Source organism: Salmo trutta, chromosome 40 (genome assembly GCF_901001165.1).
Source record: "Salmo trutta chromosome 40, fSalTru1.1, whole genome shotgun sequence".
NCBI lineage: Eukaryota > Metazoa > Chordata > Actinopteri > Salmoniformes > Salmonidae > Salmo > Salmo trutta.
Genome location: NC_042996.1, coordinates 23,338,051 through 23,361,890, shown reverse-complemented (window position 1 = coordinate 23,361,890; position 23,840 = coordinate 23,338,051). Strand labels below are relative to the sequence as shown.

General features: G+C 43.1%; 1 protein-coding gene across 3 annotated transcripts in view; it reads right to left on the bottom strand.

Annotated features, from left to right (window-relative positions):
• Positions 1–15,938: 15,938 nt before the first annotated feature.
• The window catches only part of tbc1d22a (TBC1 domain family, member 22a), a 188,020-nt gene continuing 180,118 nt past the window's right edge, over positions 15,939–23,840 (bottom strand). For all 3 annotated transcript variants that reach the window (XM_029742541.1, XM_029742545.1, XM_029742542.1), the window contains one exon: positions 15,939–20,021. In XM_029742541.1, coding sequence (XP_029598401.1) covers positions 19,893–20,021 — 129 coding nt within the window. In that variant the 3' untranslated portion in view covers positions 15,939–19,892. The remainder of the gene's footprint in view (positions 20,022–23,840) is intronic.

The following is a 23,840-nucleotide window of genomic DNA, read 5'->3' as shown; positions in this document are numbered from 1 at the left end:
TGCCCTCCGACGAACCATCAAACAGGCAAAGTGTCAATACAGGACTAAGATCGAATCTTACTACACCGGCTCTGACGCTCGTCGGATGTAAAACATTACAGACTACAAAGGGATGCACAGCTGAGAACTGCCCAGTGACACGAGCCTACCAGACGAGCAAAACCACTTCTATGCTCGCTTCGAGGAAAATAACACAAACATGCATGAGAGCATCAGCTGTTCTGGACGACAGTGTGATCACGTTCTCCGCAGACGATGTAAGTAAGACCTTTAAACAGGTCAACATTCACAAGGCTGCAGGGCCAGACGGATTACCAGGACGTGTACTACGAGCATGCGCCGACCAACTGACAAGTGTCTTCACTGACATTTTTAACCTCTCCCTGTCCGAGTCTGTAATACCAACATGTTTTAAGCAGACCCCCATAGTCCCTGTGCCCAAGAACACTAAGGTACCCTAGACTCACTCCAATTTGCATACCGCCCTAACAGATCCACAGATGTATGGGCAGCACATTTCCCCCTGCTTTGGTTGGGTTTGGTTACTTATACAATAGACAGTACAGTCTACAAACAGATGCTTAGCTTTTTACTAGTTAAAAAAACACTATGGATGCTCGGCTTCTTCCTAAGCTCCCTTCCCTCTCCCTGGCCGCCATAACTCTCCTCGCCTGTTAAAAATGCAGCAGCAAGAGGAACTCTGTTCTGAAAGTAAGATGAATATTAAATCACGTGTGCTAACGAGGTGGACCGCATAATAAGCAGCCAAAGGGGCTATGATTCACTCCCAGCGCTTCCTGCTAAATAATATACAGCAATATCTGGAGGATAGAGGACGGCCTAAACTAGATTATTGTGTGTGGGGGGGGGGGGGGGGGAGTTCTGTAAAGTGTGTGTGTGTGTGTACTGCAGATATGCATGGGGGTAATATCCAGGCTAAAGGGACAGGGTAACTGTAACACTATAGTCTGATGGGCCAGGTTAGGTCAGGGAAGGGCGGGGGGAGGGGTGTTAGGGATAGAGGATTGAGAGGATCAGCTGAAGCATGATGGGACAACTTAGCCCACCAACCAACTCACTCACTCTGCCCAAATATATGCAGGCTCATGCCTTTGGGCACTCTGTCCTGAAACGGGTGAGTCCTTGGTAGCATCCCTAATGGCACCCTATACCCTATTTCGTGCACTACTGTTCACCAGGGTCGTAAATAGTGCACCATATAAATAATAGGGTGCCATTTTGTTCGCAACCAGAGACTCAGAAAGCAGGCCTGGGCTGCTGACTGCATTGTCATCAAATTACGTCTGCACTTCGTAAATAATTAGCTTCTCCATATTCAAATGTGGCTGCTGGCGCCAGTACTGTGGCTTACATTATGCATGTGAGAGAGAAGAGAATATGAGGAGAATATGTTTTAGCAGACCACCATAGCTACACATAGAGATTATCATCATAGTTGTGTGTGTGTGTGTGTGTGTGTATATATAGTCCCAGCATGCGGTTCTTTAGGGGTAAATGCGCCGAGCTAGCACGTTATTATTCCATTGAGCTGTCATTTGAATAAGTGGTTGTGACATTTGGCGTTAGGAGGGAATGAGTGTCCAGGGCTCAGACCGGGGCTGGGGCTTATCCCTCGAAGGCAATTATGTGTTCCACATGAGCTGGCTGGGCAGCATCAAACCATTCTGTCTTTATCACTGCAAGACTTAGGTCTGCCAAGCCTGCAACAATTCCAGCCAGCACAGCAGCAGATATATAGCCTATAGCGCAAGGCAAAGGACAAGGATCTCAAGGACAAAACTTTGATGTGTAGCTAGCTAGATGGAATGTTACATTGTTCTTTGTAAAGCCTTTCTTACTTAATCATTTCTCAGGAAAATAGATATCACTGCAGAGAGGAAGAGAGACAGGGAGAGCGTTTGTGTGATTACTATACCAGTACGTGTTGACATTGGTTAATAGATGTTAATCCAATCTCTTCAGCAGTATTAATACTTGTCTACTTTACAAATAACTACACATCTAAACTCAACTCAAACTCATTAACATCCATGTTATGATTTCATACCATGCCATTAGGAGCATTACAGTTTGCAGGCCTTTGTCTTTTCATATTGTAACATGGCTTACTCCAGATAAGTGGTTTTCAAACCTCCTCCCGGGGAGCCCTAGACATTTCACAATTTTGTTGTATCCCTGAACTAGCTCACCTAATTCACCTGATCAAGGGCTGGATAATTAGTTGATATATTGGATCAGCTGTGCTAGCTGGAATAGGTCGGTTGGGGGTCCCAGAGGAGAGGTTTGAAAACCCCTGGTCTAGATAGCCTATCTTATATCTGTCACGGCTTGATATGTGTTCGAGCCTTGAAGTCACAGGGACATTTGTGAGCATACATGAGGGGCACGGTGTTCCCACTGGAAAGGAAAAGTACACAGGCTGCAGTGATCACTGAAGCAGATCTTTGAGCAACAGAAGCAATGGCAGGATGTCAGAGCATAAATACAAGTCTATTGGAAACTGAAGAGTAGCAATAAGCTGTTTGTGTGTGTGTGTGTGTAAATATACCTATACAATTGTAGCTAGCTAGCATGCAATATTTTGATTTGATTATGCCTACTGTCCGGAGGTTGAGGATGGAGAGAAGCCTAAATACAGAGGTGTACAGAGATGACCAAGACTGTATGGAGGACTAAGTAATAAGGCTACTCCTGAATTACTTTTGAAGTGTGGTGTAATTTCTGGCCCCTTGTAACTGCCATATCATTGCCCAAGTGGGTGCTGCATTTTGGTAGTACTGAAGAGTAGCTAGCTACTTGTCCAGCGGCTAGTATGAAATAAAATGAACTTCATATGACAGAGTCCTACTACGGAAGCCACAGACGGCGTCGATGGCAATACACTCTGGTGGCAACGTGCTGCCTGCCTGTACTTATTCAAGGGTTTTAGTTTATTTTGTACTATTTTCTACATAGTAGAATTTATTTTATTTATTTATTTTATTTCACCTTTATTTAACCAGGAAGGGCTCATCACTTTTTCAAGAGCGTCCTGGCCAAGATAGGCAGCACCAAGTCATTACACTATTACAGACAGACAACATGAAAAACTACAGGTAATCTAGTAAAAAAATTTAATTCACAAGAGTATAACAAAATCATAAAACAGCTAATTAAAAACATTGACAGGTCAGGGAATCAGCCTCAAAATCCTTCATCAATGATTTAAAAACACCAATCGGGACAAGTTATTTCAGTTTAAAAGTATTTTGTAAGGCTTTTGTAAAGCCTAAATTTTCTATGTTGAACAGTAAAAAAAGCAGTTTGCAGGTTCTGGAAAGCTTTTGTGAGAGACGAAGCACAACAATAAATAACAGTATCATCACCATAAAAGTAAAGTTGCGCAGTTTGCACATTTTTGTCTAAAGTATTTATATAAATAGTGAATAAGAAGGGACCAAGTACAGAGCCCTGGGGCACACCATTAGAGACAGACAATTTAACAGACATGAGCCCATCAAATTGAGTGCACTGAGATCTATCAGACAGATAGTTAGCAAACCATGCAACTGCATGCTCCGAAAGACCTACGCTCGACAATCTCTGCCTCAGCATGATCAAATGTATCAAAAGCCTTAGAGAGATCAATAAAAAGTGAGGAGACACAGTGCTGTTTTTTGTCAAGGGCATCAGAGATATCATTTAAAACCTTCATGGCTGCTGTAATTGTGCTATGCTTCTTCCTGAAGCCCGATTGGTACATTGATAAAATATAGTTATATATATAAAAAACTCTTTTAGCTGTTCACTAACAAGGGTTTCAAGTATTTTTGCCAGGGGTGACAGTTTTGAGATTTTTTTATAATTATAGGCCAGAGTTGGATCTCCCCCTTTTAAAAGTGGTAGGACAAATGCTGATTTCCAGATCTTTGGAATTTTATTACATTCCAAGGTTAGATTGAACAGATACAGTATGAAAGTGGTTCAGCTATGAAATCAGCTGCCAGTATTAAAACGCAGGGATCAAGAAGATCAGGACCTGCAGGCTCTCTCTGATCAAAGGATTTCAAGACTTTATGTACCTCCTGCACTGAGAATGGCAAAAAGCTAAAAGTTTGACCAGCTCTCACTGGTTCATCCATACAGGGTTGTACAGAGCCAGAGGATACTGAATCAAACAGCCTACCAAATGATACAAAGTGCTCATTAAAACAATTCAGCATTTCAGTTTTGTCATATACAGCAACAGAGTCCTTCAATACACATGACGGTAATTCATTAACATTACTGTTACCAGACATAGACTTAATAGCCTGCCAAAACGTTCTAGGGTCATTCAGGTTATTAGTGGTAACAGACATAAAATATTCAGACTTGGCCTTCCTGAGAAGAAAAGAACACTTGTTTCGTAACTGCCTAAAAAGAAGCCAATCAGCATCCGAACATGATTTCCTTGCTTTAGCCCAGGCTAGATTATGTTTGTGAATAATACAAGACAGCTCAGAAGAAAACCATGGATTATCCCTCCCTTTAACCCTGAACCTGTGGAATGGAGCATGTTTGTCTACTATTTGGGGAAAAAAACATAATGAAAGAATTTCCAGGCAGTTTCCACATCAGGAATAAACTCAATCTTGCTCCAGTCAAAATAAAACAAATCATGAAAGAAAGCCTGTTCATTAAAACTCTTAAAATCTCTCTTACGAATAAAGCGTGGGTTTGTCTTAGGAACCTTAGTATTTCTAACAGTAACAACTGCACAATGGTCACTTAAATCATTACAAAAAAACACCAACCGCAGAATATTTATGTGGTACATTTGTCAATATCAAATCAATCAGAGTAGATTTCTCTGGACATTTGAGATTTGGGCGGGTGGGTGATTTAATCAACTGGGTTGATTAATAGAATTCATAGAACTACAAAAAAAATTGTCAGGCCCCAGCTTTAACCAATACCAGTTGAGATCACCAATCAAGATAATTTCACTGTAAAGAAGTTTAGACATAAGGTGCATCAGAGAAGAAAATGCATCACAGAGAGCAGAGTGGTTCCCTTTGAAACCTCAAGATTCATAGCAAGAAATTCCAACTGTTTACAAATAGTTTCAGACTTTGCCACACTTACAAGGAATTTAGTCTTTACATATATAGCCACACCCCCACCTTTCTTAACTCGATCAGTGCAATACACATTGTAACCATTTATACAAATATCCTTATCAAGAACAGACTTGCTGAGCCAGGTTTCAGGAAATACAATTACATCAGCATTAGTTGATTTAGCCCAAATCCTAACCCCATCAATTTTTGACAATAGTCATAGCCACTCTTTGCCTTGATGACAGCTTTGCACGCGCTTGGCATTCTCTCAACCAGCTTCATGAGGTAGTCACCTGGAATGCATTTCAATTAACAGGTGTGCCTTGTTAAAAGTTAATTTGTGGAATTTCTTTCCTACTTAATGCGTCTGAGCAATCAGTTGTGTTGTGACATGGTAGGGGTGGTATACAGAAGATAGCCCCATTTGGTAAAAGACCAAGTCCATATTAGGCAAGAACAGCTCAAATAAGCAAAGAGAAATGAAAGTCCATCATTACTTTAAGACATCAGTCAGTCAATCCGGAACATTTCGAGAACTGGCTCTCATGAGGGCTCCCGAGTGGCGCAGCATTCTATAAGGCACTGCATCTCATTGAAAGAGGAGTCACTACAGTCCCTGGTTTGAATCCAGGCTGAATCACATCCGACCGTGATTGGGAGTCCCATAGGGTGGCGCACGATTGGCACAGCGTCGTCCGGGTTGGGCGGGGGTAGGCCGTCATTGCAAATAAGAATTTGTTCTTAACTGGCTTCCCTAGTTAAATAAAGGTTACATTGAAAAAAATTAATTTAAAATGTTGACCGCCACAGGAATGGAAGACCCAGAGTTACCTCTGCTGCAAATGATAAGTTCATTAGAGTTACCAGGCTCAGAAATTCCAGCACCAAATAAATGCTTCAGAGTTCAAGTAACAGACACATCTCAACATCAACTGTTCAGAGGAGACTGCGTAAATCAGGCCTTCACGGTCAAACTGATGCAAAGAAACCACTACTAAAGGACAGCAATAAGAAGAAGAGACTTGCTTGGGCATTAGACCAGTGGAAATCTGTCCTTTGGTCTGATGAGTTTAAAATGTTTGATTTTTGGTTCCAACCGCAGTGTCTTTGTGAGACGCAGAGTAGGTGAACGGATGATCTCCTCATGTGTGGTTCCCACGTGAAGCATGGAGGAGTTGGTGTGATGGTGTGGGGGTACTTTGCTGGTGACACTGTCTGTGATTTATTTGGATATCAAGGCACACTTAAACAGCATGGCTACCACAGCATTCTGCAGTGATATGCCATCCCATCTGGTTTGCGCTTAGTGGGAATATAATTTGTTTTCAAACAGGAAAATGACCCAACACACCTCCAGGCTGTCTGAGTGCTGCATCAGATGACCTGGCCTCCACAATCACCCAACCTCAACCCAATTGAGATGATTTGGGATGAGTTGGACTGCAGAGTGAAGGAAAAGCAGCCAACAAGTGCTAAGAATATGTGGAAACTCCTTCAAGACTGCTGGAAAAGCATTCAAGGTGAAGCTGGTTGAGAGAATGCCAATCGTGTGCAAAGCTTTCATCAAGGCAAAGGGTGGCTACTTTGAAAAATCTCAAATATAAAATATATTTTGATTTATTTGACACTTTTTTAATTACTACATGATTCCATATGTGTTATTTCATACTTTTGATGTCGTCACTATTATTCTACAATATAGAAAATAGTAAAAATAAATGCAAACCGTTGAATGAGTAGGTGTGTCCAAAATGTTGACCCATACTGTAGATGATGTTGTTATAAGCAGTCTTGCTTAAACCCTCATACCCGCCAACCTGTTTGACCTAGAGACTTGAATTGTTGTATGTAGATGTCTTTCCTCATGCTGTACACATTTGCTTCATGAACCTTATGTCATTCCAAATAACACCAAATCTGTAGGCCCATCTCTTAACTTAGTTTGAGAGAAGCTAAGGGATTGGTTTTGAGAGGGCTGATTTATTGATAAATCTGATTTTACATGTCCATTTAAACCCTTTGTAAACCCACTTCACAACGGCCTATCAACTATAAACTTCTTAGGCTAATCAAAGACTTTACCATGATGAACCATGTTGAGTTTAAGGAAACTATTAACAATTCACTTTGACTATGTAATGCTAACGCTTAAAAGAATAATAAAAAAAACATTTATGGACTCAAAGTCAGATTCACTCCAAATGTGGTATTTGGACTCATCAATAGTCCGTAAATATACATTGATGTATTTCAAAGATTATTAATTAATTATTAATAAATGATTTGCATATGTAATGCTAATGCGCAAAATCATCTCATGAACCATACCTCAGATTCAATTCAGATTTTGAATTTAAAGAGCATTCGGAAAGTATTCAGACCCCTTGACTTTTCCCATATTTTGTTACACTACAGCATTATTATAAAATGGATTAAAATGTTTTTCCTCCTCAATCTACACACGATACCCCATAATGAGAAAGCAAAAACAGGTTTTTAGAAGTTGTAACAAAAAATCTATTACATGTACATAAGTATTCAGACCCTTTACTCAGTACTTTGGTTAAGCACCTTTGGCAGTGATTACAGCTTCAAGTCTTCTTAGGTATGATGCTACAAGCTTGGCACACCTGTATTTGGGGAGCTTCTCCCATTCTTCTCTACAGATCCTCTCAAGTTCTGTCAGGCTGGATGAGAGCATCGCTGCACAGCTATTTTCAGGTCTCTCCTGAGATGTTCGATCAGGTTCAAGTCCGGGCTCTCGCTGGGCCACTCAAGGACATTCAGAAGCCACTCCTGTGTTATCTTGGCAGTGAGCTTAGGGTCATTGTCCTGTTGGAAGGTGAACCTTCACCCCCAGTCGGAGGTCCTGAGCGCTCTGGAGCAGGTTATCCCTGTACTTTGCTCCGTTCATCTTTTCCTCAACCCTGACTAGTCTCACAGTCCCTGCCGCTGAAAAACATCCCCACAGCATAATGCTGCCACCACCATGCTTCACCGTAGGGATGGTGCCAGGTTTCCTCCAGATGTGACACTTGGTATTCAGGCCAAAGGGTTCAGTCGTGATTTCATCAGACCAGATAATCTTGTTTCTCATTGTCTGAGAGTCCTTTAGGTGCCTTTTAGTAAACTCCAAGCAGCCTGTCATGTGCCTTTTACTGAGGAGTGGCTTCCGCGTGGCCACTCGACCATAATGGCCTGATTGGTGGAGTGCTGCAGAGATGCTGTCCTTCTGGAAGGTTTTCCCATCTCCGTAGAGGAACTCTGGAGCTCTGTCAGAGTGACCATCGGGTTTTTGGTCACCTCCCTGACCAAGGCCCTTCTCCCCCGATTGTGCAGTTTGGCCAGGCGGCCAGTTCTAGGAAGAGTCTTGGTTGTTCCAAACTTCTTCCATTTAAGAATGATGGAGGCCACTGTGTTCTTGGGCACTTTCAATGCTGCATAAATGCTTTGGTACCCTTCCCCAGTTCTTTGCCTCGACACAATCCTGTCTCAGAGCTCTACGGACAATTTGACCTTACGGCTTGGTTTTTGCTCTGACATGCACTGTCAACTGTGGGAGCTTATATAGATAGGTGTGTGCCTTTCCAAATCATGTCAAATCAAGTTGTAGAAACATCAAGGATGATCAATGGAAACAAGATGCACCTGAGCTCAATTTCGAGTCTAATAGCAAATGATCTGAATACTTATGTAAATAAGGTATTTGTTTTTTATTTTTAATACATTTGCAAACATTTTGTAAAAACATGTTTTCACTTTTTCATTACGGGGTATTGTGTGTAGATCGATTCTCATTTTTTTAAATCAATTTTAGAACAAAGCTGTAACATAACAAAATGGGGAGTAAGTCAAGGGGTTTGAATACTTTCAGAATTGACTACAATACTTTCACAGAATTCAATTCACAGAATTTATTTTGCCCATAAAGGAAAATAATTCAGAAATGATACAGCTGCTTTATTATCCAACTTATCTTGTGTCCTTTCTGTCATACTGTGAACCCTGTTCATTGCTGCTCACAGCTATATTTAATATTATCATTCATTACAGACTGGAGGAGCACTAAAGCAGAGTTCACTGATGATAACCACGGCAACCTTGTGTACTGTATGGACAGCTCTGTGCACTGTGGTCTCTCTGTGGAGCCATAGCTACTACGCCGAGTTCAGCATGTAGAGCCATCGAAATACAGCAGCTAGAGATCAGACTAATCCATTAAAAACACTCCAATTTGCATTCCTCTCTTTAGAAAGTGATCATGTTGACCCGCCCCCGTCAGAGAGAGAGAGAGACACAGCTGCATGTGAGCTCTCACATTTTTCAACATGTTTTTTTATTATATGAATAGATTTGGAGTTAGATAATATGCAGGATTCTACCCTCCACAGCATGGCCTTCGCTCCAGATCAAAACTTCAAACTTGCAACCTAATTTTGACTATACGGAGGGTGCTCGAGCAAACGAACAGCAGAGACCTGAAGACACCATCCAACCTGGAACTGAGTCAGTAGTGTTTGGTCTGATGTTATTTTAAAAGCCAAGAAGAAAAATAAATAAGAAAGTACACTACAATGTTATGTTTTATTTTATGGGGACTGAATGCTGAGTTAAGGCTCCCAGGCTTGCAAGGACAGACCAGATACAAATTCAATTAGCACTAAGGTGTGAAGTAAAGGGTGTCGAGGCCTTTGGGCCCAACAAGTGGCAGGAGTCTTTGAAGCATCCTATGAAGCCCCCTCCTGCTGTTCAAAGACCATTCACTGGCATTTTCTACAAGAAATCTGCTTCCCGAAATAAAAGGTTCTCCCGAGTGGGTGTGACACCTACTCCCGTTGCCTGCTACATTGCTGCTTGGATTCCACCTGGCAATGTGTTCATCGTCTGCTCTGGCCTGTCTCCCCCTGTCTGGTACAGGTACCTCCACCACACTCACCCCTCTCTCACGAGCTTTCGCTCGCCTCCAGCACACACGCACTGTTGGGGAGAGTGACTCTGAACTTAAAATGGCTAGACCCAAGTCGTTATATATTTTCTTTCTTTCTTGAGCATTTTGCTATTTGCCTCATGACTCCTGCATACTTTGTTGACTACAAACTTTGTTTACCCAAATATGGGACAGACTGTTTGTTCCCACACTCGGGACTCTGACTCTCCATTGGTTAAACAGACTTTTGGCCTCCCATCCTATTCTAACCACCTCTCACTGGCTTTGTATTCATGTTACCTGATGAAATTGCTGTTCAATATGATCTTGTTGCCATCTGATGCACATTCAGATGTCATAAATCAGCACTGCAGAGCTCTCCCTGTCCTATGCCGTGCCTTGATTGTATTACAGTTGATGATATCTGGAAATGTGCATGTACACCCTGGCCCATCTACTGTTGCTAGCCCCAATTCTGACTTGTGCGCTGATATCTGCTTCACTGATTTCTGCTCTCGTAAAAGCCAGGGTTTTCAGCATGTTAAAACTAGAAGCTTATTACCTAAAATTGATCAATTGAAAGTGTTGGTTCACAGCTCCAAACCAGATGTGTTGGTCATTACTGAGATGTGGTTAAGGAATAAGTGTTTTGAATACTGATGTTAACCTTTCTGGTTATAACCTTTTTCGGCAAGACAGATCTTACAAAGGTGGGGGAGTGGCAATCTTTACCAAGGATCACCTTCAGTGCTCGGTTGTCTCCACCAAGCCCGTCCCAAAACAATTTGATTTGCTGGTTTTAAGCAGTACACTTTCAAATAGCTCTTTGTTTACTGTTGCTGGGTGCTACCGTCCTCCATCAGCACCCTGGCCTGTACCCTACCTGCCCTAAGCTCTCTCCTGGCCCCTTACACTAAGTCTGAATTTGTCCTGCTAGGTGACCTAAACTGGGACATGCTTAAACCACCTGACCAAGTCCTAAAGCAATGGGACTCCCTAAATCTTTCTCAGATTATTACCAATCCCACAAGGTATGACTCCAAACACCCAGAAAAGGCTACTCTTCTTTGTTATCCTCACAGATAATCCTGATCGGTATCAGTGTGGTGTTTTCTGTAATGACCTTAGTGATCACTGTTTTACAGCCTGTGTTTGTAATGGCTGCTCAGTGATACGACCTGTCCTGATTTGTCATAGACGCTTGCTAAAAAACTTCAATGAGCAAGCCTTCCTTAATGAACTGTCCTCTGTAAAATGGTTTAGAATCAGCTGTCGAAGACGCTTGGACCTTCTTTTGATGTTTTCAGAAAATGAGAATTTAAAACAGGTTCAGCCCCTGGTTCGACCGTGATCTTGCAGAGTTACTCCACCTCAAGAATTGCATTTGGCTAAAGGCTCGGCACATGCATACTCAGGCTGACTGGCTTTCGTTGAGGCAAATGAGAAATAAGTGCACTCAGGCTATCCGGAAGGCCAAAGTTAGTTACTTTAATTAAGGGGCAGTTCTCTCTCTGTCTGTGGGTCTAACCCCAAGAAGTTCTGGAAAACGGTTACAGACCTGGAGAATAAACTCTCCTCCTCACAGCTACCCACGTCCCTTAAAGTTGATGATGTGGTTGTTACTGGCAAGATACACATAGCTGAGCTCTTTAATCACCACTTCATTAAGTCAGAATCCCTATTTGATCCAGCCATGCCTCCTTGCCCGTCCAACATTTCCTCATCTCCCACCCCTTCTAATGTGACAATCCCTGATGCTCCTCCCTCTTTTTCCCCTGCCCCGCTACAAAATTTCTCCCTGCAGCCGGTCACTGAGTCCGAGGTGCAAAAGGAGCTCCTTAAACTTGACCCCCAAAAAACATCTGGGTCAGATGGGTTAGACCCTTTCTTCTTTAAGGTTGCTGCCCCTATCATCACCAAACCTGTCTCTCCTTTCTGGGGAAGTTCCCATTGCTTGGAAGGCAGCCACGGTTCATCCTTTATTTAAAGGGGGAGATCAAGCTGATCCTAACTGATATAGGCCTATTTCTATTTTGCCCTGTTAATCAAAAGTGTTGGAAAATAATCAACTGGCTGGCTTTCTTGATGTCTGTAGTATTCTCTCAGGTATGCAATCTGGTTTCCGCTTAGGTTATGGATGTGTCACTGCAACCTTAAAGGTCCTCAAAGATGTCACCATTTCCCTTGATTCTAAGCAATATTGTGCTGTTATTTTTATTGACTTTGCCAAAGCTTTTGATAGGGTAGACCATTCTGTTCTTGTGGGCCGGCAAAGGAGTATTGGTGTTTCTGAGGGGTCTTTGGGCTGGTTTGCTAACTACCTGTCTCAAAGAGTGCAGTGTATAAAGTCAGAACATTTGCTGTCTCAGCCATTGCCTGTCACCAAGGGATGCTCTATAACAAAGCTTTCTTATTGTCCAGCAAGCTTTCTCTACCCTTAACCTTGTTCTGAACACCTCCAAAACAAAGGTCATGTGGTTTGGTAAGAAGAATGCCCCTCTCCCCACAGGTGTTATTACTACCTCTGAGGGTTTAGAGTTTCAGGTAGTCACCTCATACAAGTACTTGGGAGTATGACTAGACGGTACACTGTCCTTCTCTCAGCACATATCAAAGCTGCAGGCTAAAGTTCAATCTAGTAATCGCTCCTCTTTCACCCCAGCTGCCAAACTAACCCTGATTCAGATGACCATCCTACCCATACTAGATTACGAAGACATCATTTATAGATCGGCAGGTAAGGGTGTTCTCGAGCGGCTAGATGTTCTTTACCATTCAGCCATCAGATTTGCCACCAATGCTCCTTATAGGACACATCACAGCACTCCTCTGTAAACTGGTCATCTCTGTATACCTGTTGCAAGACCCACTGGTTGATGCTTATTTATATAAGGTGAATGCACCAATTTGTAAGTCGCTCTGGATAAGAGCGTCTGCTAAATGACGTAAATGTAAAATGTAAATGTTATAAAACCCTTTTAGGCTTCACTCCCCCCTATCAAAGATATCTACTGAAGCCCTCCTTCCACAAACAACATCCTTTCTGCCAGTCACATTCTGTTAAAGGACCCCAAAGCACAAACATCCCTGGGTCGCTCCTCTTTTCAGTTCGCTGCAGCTAGCGACTGGAATGAGCTGCAACAAACACTCAAACTGGACAGTTTTATCTCAATCTCTTCATTCAAAGACTCAATCATGGATACTCTTACTGACCGTTGTGGCTTCTTTGCATGATGTATTGTTGTCTCTACCTTCTTGACCTTTGTGCTGTTGTCTGTGCCCAATAATGTTTGTACCATGTTTTGTGTTGCTACCATGTTGTTGTTATGTTGTGTTGCTATGTTGTTGTCTTAGATCTCTCTTTATGTAGTGTTGTCTCTCGTTGTGATGTGTGTTTTGTCCTATATTTATTTTTTATCCCAGGCCCCCGTCCCCACAGGAGGCCTTTTGGTAGGCCGTCATTGTAAATAAGAATTGTTCTTAACTGACTTGCCTAGTTAAATAAATAAATAAATAAATACAATTAAAATCTCAGAACATGGCCACCATTACAATTCTGAGCCAAAATCCCAAATGACACCCAATTTACCACTATTATGTAAACTCAGCAAAAAAAAGAAACGTCCTTTTTCAGGACCCTGTCTTTCAAAGATAATTCATAAAAATCCAAATAACTTCACAGATCCTCATTGTAAAGGGTTTAAACACTGTTTCCCATGCTTGTTCAATGAACCATAAACAATTAATGAACATGCACCTGTGGAACGGTCGTTAAGACACTAACAGCTTACAGACGGTAGGCAATTAAGGTCATAGTTACGAAAACTTAGGACACTAAGGAGGCCATTCTATGGACTCTGAAACACACCAAAAGAAAGATGCCCAAGGTCCCTGCTCATCTGCGTGAACGTGCCTTAGGCATGCTGCAAGGAGGCATGAGGACTGCAGATGTGGCCAGGGCAATAAATTGCAATGTCCATACTGTGAGAAGCCTAAGACAGCGCTACAGGGAGACAGGACGGACAGCTGATCGAGTTACACCAGGAACGCACAATTACTCCATCAGTGCTCAGACTGTCTGCAATAGGCTGAGAGAGGCTGGACTGAGGGCTTGTAGGCCTGTTGTAAGGCAGGTCCTCACCAGACATCACCGGCAACAACGTCATCTATGGGCACAAACCCACCGTCGCTGGACCAGACAGGACTGGCAAAAAGCACTCTTCACTGACGAATTACAGTTTTGTCTCACCAGGGGTGATGGTCAGATTTGCGTTTATCGTCGAAGGAATGAGTGTTACACCGAGGCCTGTACTCTGGAGCGGGAATGATTTGGAGGTGGAGGGTCCGTCATGGTCTGGGGCGGTGTGTCACAGCATCATCGGACTGAGCATGTTGTCATTGCAGGCAATCTAAACTATGTACGTTACAGGGAAGACATCCTTCTCCCTCATGTGGTACCCTTCCTGCAGGCTCATCCTGACATGACCCTCCAACATGACAATGCCACCAGCTATACTGCTCGTTCTGTGCGTGATTTCCTGCAAGACAGGAATGTCAGTGTTCTGCCATGGCCAGCGAAGAGCCCGGATCTCAATCCCATTGAGCACGTCTGGGACCTGTTGGATCGGAGGGTGAGGGCTAGGGCCATTCCCCCCAGAAATGTCCGGGAACTTGCAGGTGCCTTGGTGGAAGAGTGGGGAAACATCTCACAGCAAGAACTGACAAATCTGATGCAGTCCATGAGGAGATGCACTGCGGTACTTAATGCAGCTGGTGATCACACCAGATACTGACTGTTACTTTTGATTTTGACCCCCCTTTGTTCAGGGACACATTATTCAACTTCTGTTAGTCACATGTCTGTGGAACTTGTTCAGTTTGTGTCTCAGTTGTTGAATCTTGTTGTTCATACAAATATTTATTTAAGTTGCTGAAAATGAACGCAGTTGACAGTGAGGATGTTTATTTTTTTGCTGAGTTTAGTACCAGTGTAGGGTGTTGTTTAAGCCATCATAAATATCAAACAACGTTTGCCAAACTCTATATTTCTCTGCACAGCACTGTACATGCCCTACAGCCGAATCTACCTCATAAAAGGCGGTCATTGTGAGTCCCATCCCTTCTACAGGCCCATGCCACCTGTACCATGTGTGAGCGACTCAGGAAGTCCAGGTGATTCTAATTACTTTTTAATTCCTGCCACTGTGAACATCAGTTAGCTTAATGAGAGGGAGGGAAAAAGAGGTAGAGAGAACAAGAGACTCCCTCCTTACATTAAAAGGGCCTAATTACCAAACCTGGGGCACTGCCGCACCACCACTCCACAGGGACCATAACAAACCTGTTTACCAGCCGAGGCAGTGCGTTTGCGTGTCTGTGTGGGGAGCAGCAACCACACGCATACAATACAGAAGTTATTAATACAGCAGTCTTGGCAATCAATGTAGAAGCTAATACAGTGCTTATTTATGCAGTTGCTTGCATGCCTCGGTTGGAGTGCCCGCAGCCTAGGTGAGTCATTTAAATAACAACGTAATCTTCATGTTTTCGTTGTGTGATATGGAGACATGAAACCACTGGGTAGTTCTGGTGTTGAATATATATACACTTGTAATCTTATTTGATATTATGAACTGGGTGGTTCGAGCCCTGAATGCTGATTGGCTGACAGCCGTGGTATATCGGACCGTGTACCATGGGTATGACAAAACATGTATTTTTACTGCTCTAATTACGTTGGTAAGCAGTTTATAATAGCAATAAGGCCCAAGGGGGTGTGGTATATGGCCAATATACCATGGCTAGGGCTGTTCTTCTGCAAGACACAAAGCGGAGTGCATAGGTACAGCCCTTAGCCGTGGTATATTGAAGCATGATATTACAGTACATCCATGAATGTATACAAACAGTTTGGTCATATATAGCATTTATTTACACTTCTATTTACAGATCTTTGTTTCAAAATTCATTCTCTGTACACTTAATTTTTTTTTAAAGAAAATCACGATCACTCTCCACTGTATGAGATTCACACGTTCAGATGTCTAAGTCAGAAGGGAAAGAGGACAAGTCTTAGTTTGGTCAGAAACATTTGAACATCTCTGAAAAGAAACCGAACAGTAAAATACAACCATAAAAAAAGGCTTTAGGAGGCAGACCAAACATGTTAGGTCATGCCCCATGAGATGCTGACTGCAACGTCCAGTGTGTGTGTGTCCGAGGCCTCCAGCCAGCGGACGGACACCTGGTCACCACCGTAACCATGGTAACCCAGGGCTTGTGACTTTTACCAAAGGTGTGTGTGTAAGGGTTGTTCGGTACATCAAGCCAAGTTGAAGGACACCGGAGAAGGCAGCTGCTAGACTTACTGATGTGATTCTGTGGACTCATTGGTTGCGTCCCAAATGGCACCCTATTCCCTATATCGGGCACTACTTTGACCAGGGCCCATAGGGAGCTGGTCGAAAGTAGTGCACTATATTTGGAATAGGGTGCCATTTTGGATGCAGATACTGTCATGGCTTAGCAAACACAGAGTGTGAGTGCATCAACTGAATAAACGTTCTCGTTTCATTTGCAGAGAGCTTAAATTAAGGTAAAATAAATATCTATGATGATCATCTGCTATCTCTACATTAGGCACAACTTACTAGGCTCATGTAAACAGTATATAAAAAAAAAGGGAGAGAGAGACATTTTTGTTTCTTTAGAAGCTGATTCCAAATAATATATTTCGTACAAAAAAGGGAAGAAAATGGACTTTTATCAAGTGCAGTTTTTTTAGTTTCTAATCAAAGTGAGAATAGGAAATTGGGCCTGGAGCTGACATGGAGCGCAAAAACATTACCGACATGATCAAAAGAAGCTGAGGAGGTTCAAATACAGAGTATTAAGCTGCCCCATCTATACATACACTCCCAACCCACATAAACACACACATCATTGAGGAGTTCATGCAACAATTATTGGTCTTCATCGTTACCTGGCAGGATGTTTTTGATGATAAAAGTTGTACATAATATTATTTCAACGTCTAATTTACATCGTATATCCACCCTCTACACAAGGGGTATAACAACTTTTAACCCATGCGGTCCGGAGCCTGTTGGTTTTCTGTTCTACCTGATCATTAACTGCACCCACCTGTTGTCCCAGGTCTAAATCAGTCCCTGATTAGAGGGGAACAATGAAACATAGGAGTGGAACTGGGTTGAGTCCAGAGTTGAGTTTGAGGGCTCTACACCAGGCAAAAACAAACTATCACATCATTTGGTACATCAAATGAAAACCCTAAGCAGTCAAACGAAGGCAAATGGTGAGAGTTAATGTATTCCACCCTAACACCCCCAGTCAGTCAGTGTTCAGGAATAGACTGAATAACCAACAAAGCTACTGGACTAGGTACAATGACCCACACCAGCACATTCTATGGGCCCTAGTTCTGGGCTATGAGCAGTTACAAATTGTCAAAGTCCAGGAGTTTTTTCTGACCACAAAACTCGTGGTCCTACTGGGTTTTGAGGAGAATTTTTTAACCCTTTGCACTCATGGAAATTTGACTATATGGATAGGGCTAACTTGAAATGTTTCTTACAGAAGAAATATGAAAAGCATATGCATAACCATGGTAGCAGTTGAAAGGGAACAGTTAGGAAATTATGGGAAAATTATTACACTTGATTTGATGTGCATTCTACATTTACTGTACTTTCGCTGCATTTGTTGATAAAATCTGAAAATACTCTGGATATATTCAGTAACATGATAAGAACATTCCTGGAAAATGTGTGGTAGGTGCTACACAAGACAAAAAAATGACAAGGGTTTGAGTGAGAGGACTAACTGGTGTCTCCTCGTGGCCATGTACCTCTTCAAAGTGTGCACAGTTCCTAGGTCATTTCAAAGCACTTTAACGACTCAAAGAAGAGTCTTCAACTATAAGGTGCCATTCATGAGCTCTCCTAGCTGTGCCGTTGAGGAACTAGCACAAATACACTTGTATTTCTTTTGTTTGGAACGCATCCCCATCACACAATTACTATTGTTGTTAACGCAATCCAAAAATGCTCCATTTATAAATCGCAATCTGGGTCAGGTGGGCATCATTTGAAAGCTTGTTCTATTGCCAAAATGACGATCTAAGTTATAAAATATGATGTTACTTGCTTTCACAATGCAATGTATAATCCTGGTGCACATAGAAAGGAGTCTTGAGTGCATTCAGGTGCGTGAGCCGCGGCAAATTTTCTTCACAATAGACAAATATAGGCTCATTCTGTTCAGAACAACCCAATGTCTGACGCCATATCATCTTGTAACTGTATATCAAACATAGTCATCCTAAATGTTGACACTGTATATGACATGAGTTTTATGATATAGAAATGTGAAGTGCATATTTGGACTCACGGGTGTTTGGCTTGATTATGACATTAAAGCGGTATTTATTATCCTCAATTTCTCATCTTTCAAAATGTACAGCATTTCCCTCACTCAGACAACAACAAAAAAAGTATGTATTTTTTTGTTTGTTTTTATTCTACCAGGTAAATTGACTGAAAACACATTCACAACAAGGTCGCACGAGGTGCTCAAGTTCGGAATGTCCGTCAGTCAAAACCCATACAGTGCTGTGAAGCTCTGACATGTAATAGCATGTTACTGTACAGCCACTGTGTTACAATTTAGTTGTTCATTAGTGCTCAAATCTGCCAATATCAACCCGTATACGTCTACGAGTGTTCTGACCATGTGACCTAACTAGGAAATATCCTGGCCTAAAAGGTGACTGGTCACCACTGCATGGTGCAGTAGCAATGTGTCTGAGTTATGTAGTGAGTCCTAGGTTCAGAGATGATCGTAGGTCAGGCAGTCACGCGACACTCGTCCCTCCCTCAGCAAACCGACAGATATTCCACATCTTACATAATAGAGTTGAGAGAGTTGTTAGACACATCATTAGATCATTAGATCCAAGCCCTGCGGACCATGTCAGAGTCAGAAAGAAATCATCCATAACAATAAGACACTTTCTGATCTCCCTATTAGCTAATTATTCACTTTTATGTGAATGTGTTTCTGTTTTGAACTAAAACCTACTTGTCTCTGGGGGATTGACTGCTTGTTTTGAACTGAGGGCACGGAGATGAAAGAAGAGCTCGATGCCAGCTAGGAATGACTAGAATGACGACATGTGTCCTCAGTTTCCTTAGGAATTAAAAGTGACATATCAACCAAGTACAGAAGATCTCTCTCTACCCCCCCCCCACACACACACACACACAGGGTTAGTTCAGACCTACAATTCATTCATTAGGTCTCGGGACATGTTGCGCCTGCTGTGGAGATCCACTCAATGTGACTGGGCCTCTAGGAAAAGGTCTGAGTTCCTTGGGGACGGTGGCCAGTCAGGGACAAACAGTACAGGACAGTCTAGAACCGTCATCCATGGGTCTGCAGCAACATCTCCACTACCACACTGACTGGAGGTCTTTCTTTTTTGGTTGGGGTCTACTTCGATGGGACAGGCATTAATGTTGTTGGAGTGTTGCACAAATGTAATTTCATCGTTAAGAACAAAGAGAAGGACTCAAGAAGAACAGTCGGTTAGAACGGTACACACATACCAAGAAGCACTGGCTTCTCAAATGGCCCCCTATTCCCTACATAGTGCACTACTTGGGGCTCTGGTCAAAAATAATGCATTTTGTAGAGAACAGGGTGCCATTTGTGATGCAAACGTTTTTGTTTTCATCTACTAGTAGCAACGGTCGTGGACTCCATTCATCCATCCGTCCGTCCGCCAGGGGGCCTCTGTCAGGGGTTCAGTAGCTAGCTGTCAGGGGCCACATGGGGGGCCACACTCATCTCTTGTAGTGGTTGGGGGCATCAGCGAAGGCAAACTTCAATCTGTAGGCCTCAGCCAGGAGCACGCTGACCTCCTCGTTGCCCCAGTGCATGGTGGGTAGGTTCTGCAGCAGGATCATCAGACCCTGTGGGGCAGAGAAAGAAACAACAGAAGGATTTAGTGGAGCTGAAGGTAGAGGTAGAGAGGTAAAGAGAGGTAGAGAGGTAAAGAGAGGTAGAGAGGTAGAGAGGTAAAAAGAGGTAGAGAGGTAAAGAGAGGTAGAGAGGTAAAGAGAGGTAGAGAGGTAAAGAGAGGTAGAGAGGTAGAGAGGTAGAGAGAGAGAGGTAGAGAGGTAAAGAGAGGTAGAGAGAGGTAGAGAGAGAGAGAGAGGTAGAGAGAGAGAGAGAGGTAGAGAGAGAGAGAGAGTAGAGAGAGGTAGAGAGAGAGGTAGAGAGAGAGAGAGGTAGAGAGAGAGAGAGGTAGAGAGAGGTAGAGGTAGAGAGAGAGAGAGGTAGAGAGAGAGGTAGAGAGAGAGAGAGGTAGAGAGAGAGAGAGGTAGAGAGAGAGAGAGAGGTAGAGAGAGAGAGAGAGGTAGAGAGAGAGAGAGAGGTAGAGAGAGAGAGAGGTAGAGAGAGAGAGAGAGGTAGAGAGAGAGAGAGAGGTAGAGAGAGAGAGGTAGAGAGAGAGGTAGAGAGAGAGAGGTAGAGAGAGAGGTAGAGGTAGAGAGAGAGAGAGGTAGAGAGAGAGAGGTAGAGAGAGAGAGGTAGAGAGAGATAGAGAGAGGTAGAGAGAGGTAGAGAGAGGTAGAGAGGTAGAGAGAGAGAGAGAGGGTAGAGAGAGAGAGAGGTAGAGAGAGAGAGAGAGGTAGAGAGAGAGAGAGAGGTAGAGAGAGAGAGAGAGAGGTAGAGAGGTAGAGCGAAGTAGAGAGAGAGAGAGGTAGAGCGAGAGAGAGAGAGAGAGAGAGAGAGAGGTAGAGAGAGAGAGAGAGGTAGAGAGAGAGAGAGGTAGAGAGAGAGAGGGAGAGAGAGAGAGGAGAGAGGTAGAGAGAGAGAGAGGTAGGTAGAGAGAGAGAGGTAGAGAGAGAGAGAGGTAGAGAGGGTAGAGAGAGAGAGGTAGAGGTAGAGAGAGAGGTAGAGAGGTAGAGAGAGAGAGGTAGAGAGAGAGAGGTGGAGAGAGAGAGAGAGGTGGAGAGAGAGAGAGAGAGGTAGAGAGAGAGAGAGAGGTAGAGGGGAGAGAGAGAGGTAGAGAGAGGTAGAGAGGTAGAGAGAGAGAGAGAGCGGTAGAGAGAGAGAGAGAGGTAGAGAGAGAAAGGTAGAGAGAGAGAGAGAGAGAGAGAGGGGTAGAGAGAGAGAGGTAGAGAGAGGTAGAGAGAGGCAGAGAGAGGTAGAGGTAGAGAGGTAGAGAGAGGTAGAGGTAGAGAGGTAGAGAGAGGTAGAGGTAGAGAGGTAGAGAGAGAGGGAGAGAGAGAGAGAGGTAGAGAGAGAAAGGTAGAGAGAGAGAGGTAGAGAGGTAGAGAGGTAGAGAGGTTGAGAGGTAGAGAGGTAGAGAGGTTGAGAGAGAGGTAGAGAGGTAGAGAGAGAGAGAGAGAGGTAGCGAGAGAGGTAGCGAGAGAGGTAGAGAGAGAGGTAGAGAGAGAGGTAGAGAGGTAGAGAGAGAGGTAGAGAGAGAGGTAGAGAGAGGTAGAGAGGTAGAGAGAGAGAGAGAGGTAGCGAGGAGTGCAGTTAGACACAGAATAATTGATATGGCCAGAGAGAGAAAGATAGTGAGAGGAGAAGGGCACACTACTCTTTGAACATTAGTGTGTGAATGTGTCGCCAGGGGCAACAGTAGTGAAAGCATCAGCTCAGAGGAGCTGGGAGGGTGTCTCAGTAAGGAGCGCCTCACACACACCACCTTCTTTATAACACCAACCAGTGAAGCAGAAGCACCATCACAGCAAGAGGAACACACTTACACTTTTAATCAGTGAGTAATTCTATTTAACATTCCGTCGTGTGTCATTTCGTTCTGAACAGAACCACTGTTTTTCGTTCCGTTCCGCTGTTACAACCAGCATAATAAAGTTCTGAACCGGTTTGAACCAGAAAGTAGTACTGGTTTATATAGTTCATTTCTGTTCCTTTTTTAACTTTACATTTAGCTCATTAAATTACTCCACCAATCAGTGCAGATAGAGCAGCTTTCTTTGGACCGGGCAAGCTAGTTGTTTGTATGCTTGATAGACAGAGAAGTGTAGGGTGCGACTGAAATGTTGCGGGGTGGGGAGAGTACAAGAGAGAGGGCCTTGGCTTAAAGCTCTGGGCATCATGATAAGACATGCATTATAACGTGTTCAGGATATTAGTTAGCCTATCATTACTTCACTGAATCAAATAATTATATCCTAGCAAGATACCTAGCTACGGAGAAGCGGCTAATATATGGAAGAACTTTGGACGTCGGAAAGTTGGCTCAATGCCGAGGCTAGCTCAATGCCATGGACCAGAGCTAGCTAACAAGCTTGTGTGTGCAGCGGCACCAGAATTCAAATCACATTTTACCTTATTGTTGTTAATAAATCCAATGTGAAATGTGATAATCATAGTATCCTTAAATAGCCTGGAAAACTAGCTGGCAGGAAGACAGGAAAGAGAAGTTTCTGAGTGACAGAGTTGAGTGCTTTGCATAGGCGCTTTGATGGTGTTTTTTGTGGGCCTGAAAAAAATGCTTGAAACGTAAAATAATGTTATTAACCAGTTCCCATGATTTGGATATGAAGCGCAAAAATGCTAATATAGGTACCACTGGCATTGGAATTGTGCCATAAACGCTAAAAAGTTTGCATTTGAAACAGTGGCCAGGTAAACAAAACCAAAGCATTTATTTATTTTTATTTTACCATTATTTAACCAGGTAAGTTGACTGAGAACACATTCTCATTTACAGCAACGACCTGGGGAATAGTTTCAGGGGAGAGGAGGGGGATGAATGAGCCAATTGTAAGCTGGGGATGACTAGACAGCCGTGATGGTATGAGTGCCAGATTGGGAAAGCATGGGTTGCTGTCATACCTAGTCCATAGACAAAACACAAAATGTATTTTGTAATTTAGGTGAACTATCCCTTTAACAATGGGGGGGGGGGGGTTCTTAAAAAAAGTCACCTAATAGCAGAACAGCCCCATTGGTCAGAACCTGGTATTATCAGGATGACTCATTTCTCTGAACAGGAAAAAAAAAATAACATAGGATGAAGAAACAACATTCCAAGCCACAGTTCCATACTAATTGGGCGGCAGGTAGCCTTGTGGTTAGAGCGTTGGGCCAGTAACCGAAAGACTGCTAGATCGAATCCCCGAGCTGACAAGGTAAAAATCTGTCGTTCTGCCCCTGAACAAGGCAGTTAACCCACTGTTCCTAGGCCGTCATTGTGAATAAGAATTTGTTCTGTATTTATTTTCTGATAATATATACACGTTGTTGGGGTGGGGATTGGCGGGGGGTGTGGTGGGTCTGTGGATGTCTTTTGACCCCTTTGCAATTCTCATTGTTACATTTTTTGGGGGCGGTCCAAATCGGACGTTAGGTACTATAATTATTGAATATTATGTCAATCCTATAAATTAAAACGGCCAATTTGTGCGCAATCAATCATAATTATGTTGCAGGAATGCTTATATTATTTGTTTCTAAACTACAGAAACCATTTCAGATCAATCTGAGGTGGTGGGTGTCATGGCTTTCTGAAATGACATGGAACGACGAGAGACAAAGTAGTAAAAAAATAAATAAAATGCCTTATGGAGTTACAGTTAGCTCCAGCAGAGCCCCTGCCAGACCCCTCACTAGATTGATGCATTAGTGTGTGTTAGTGGGGCTGGGATGGCAGGACCTCCATCTCCAGCCTAATAAAGCCCTCTGACTGGGGCCTGATGAGGGGGGAATGAATCTGGTTAACACTTCCTGCAGTAGCAGAGACAGGCCCG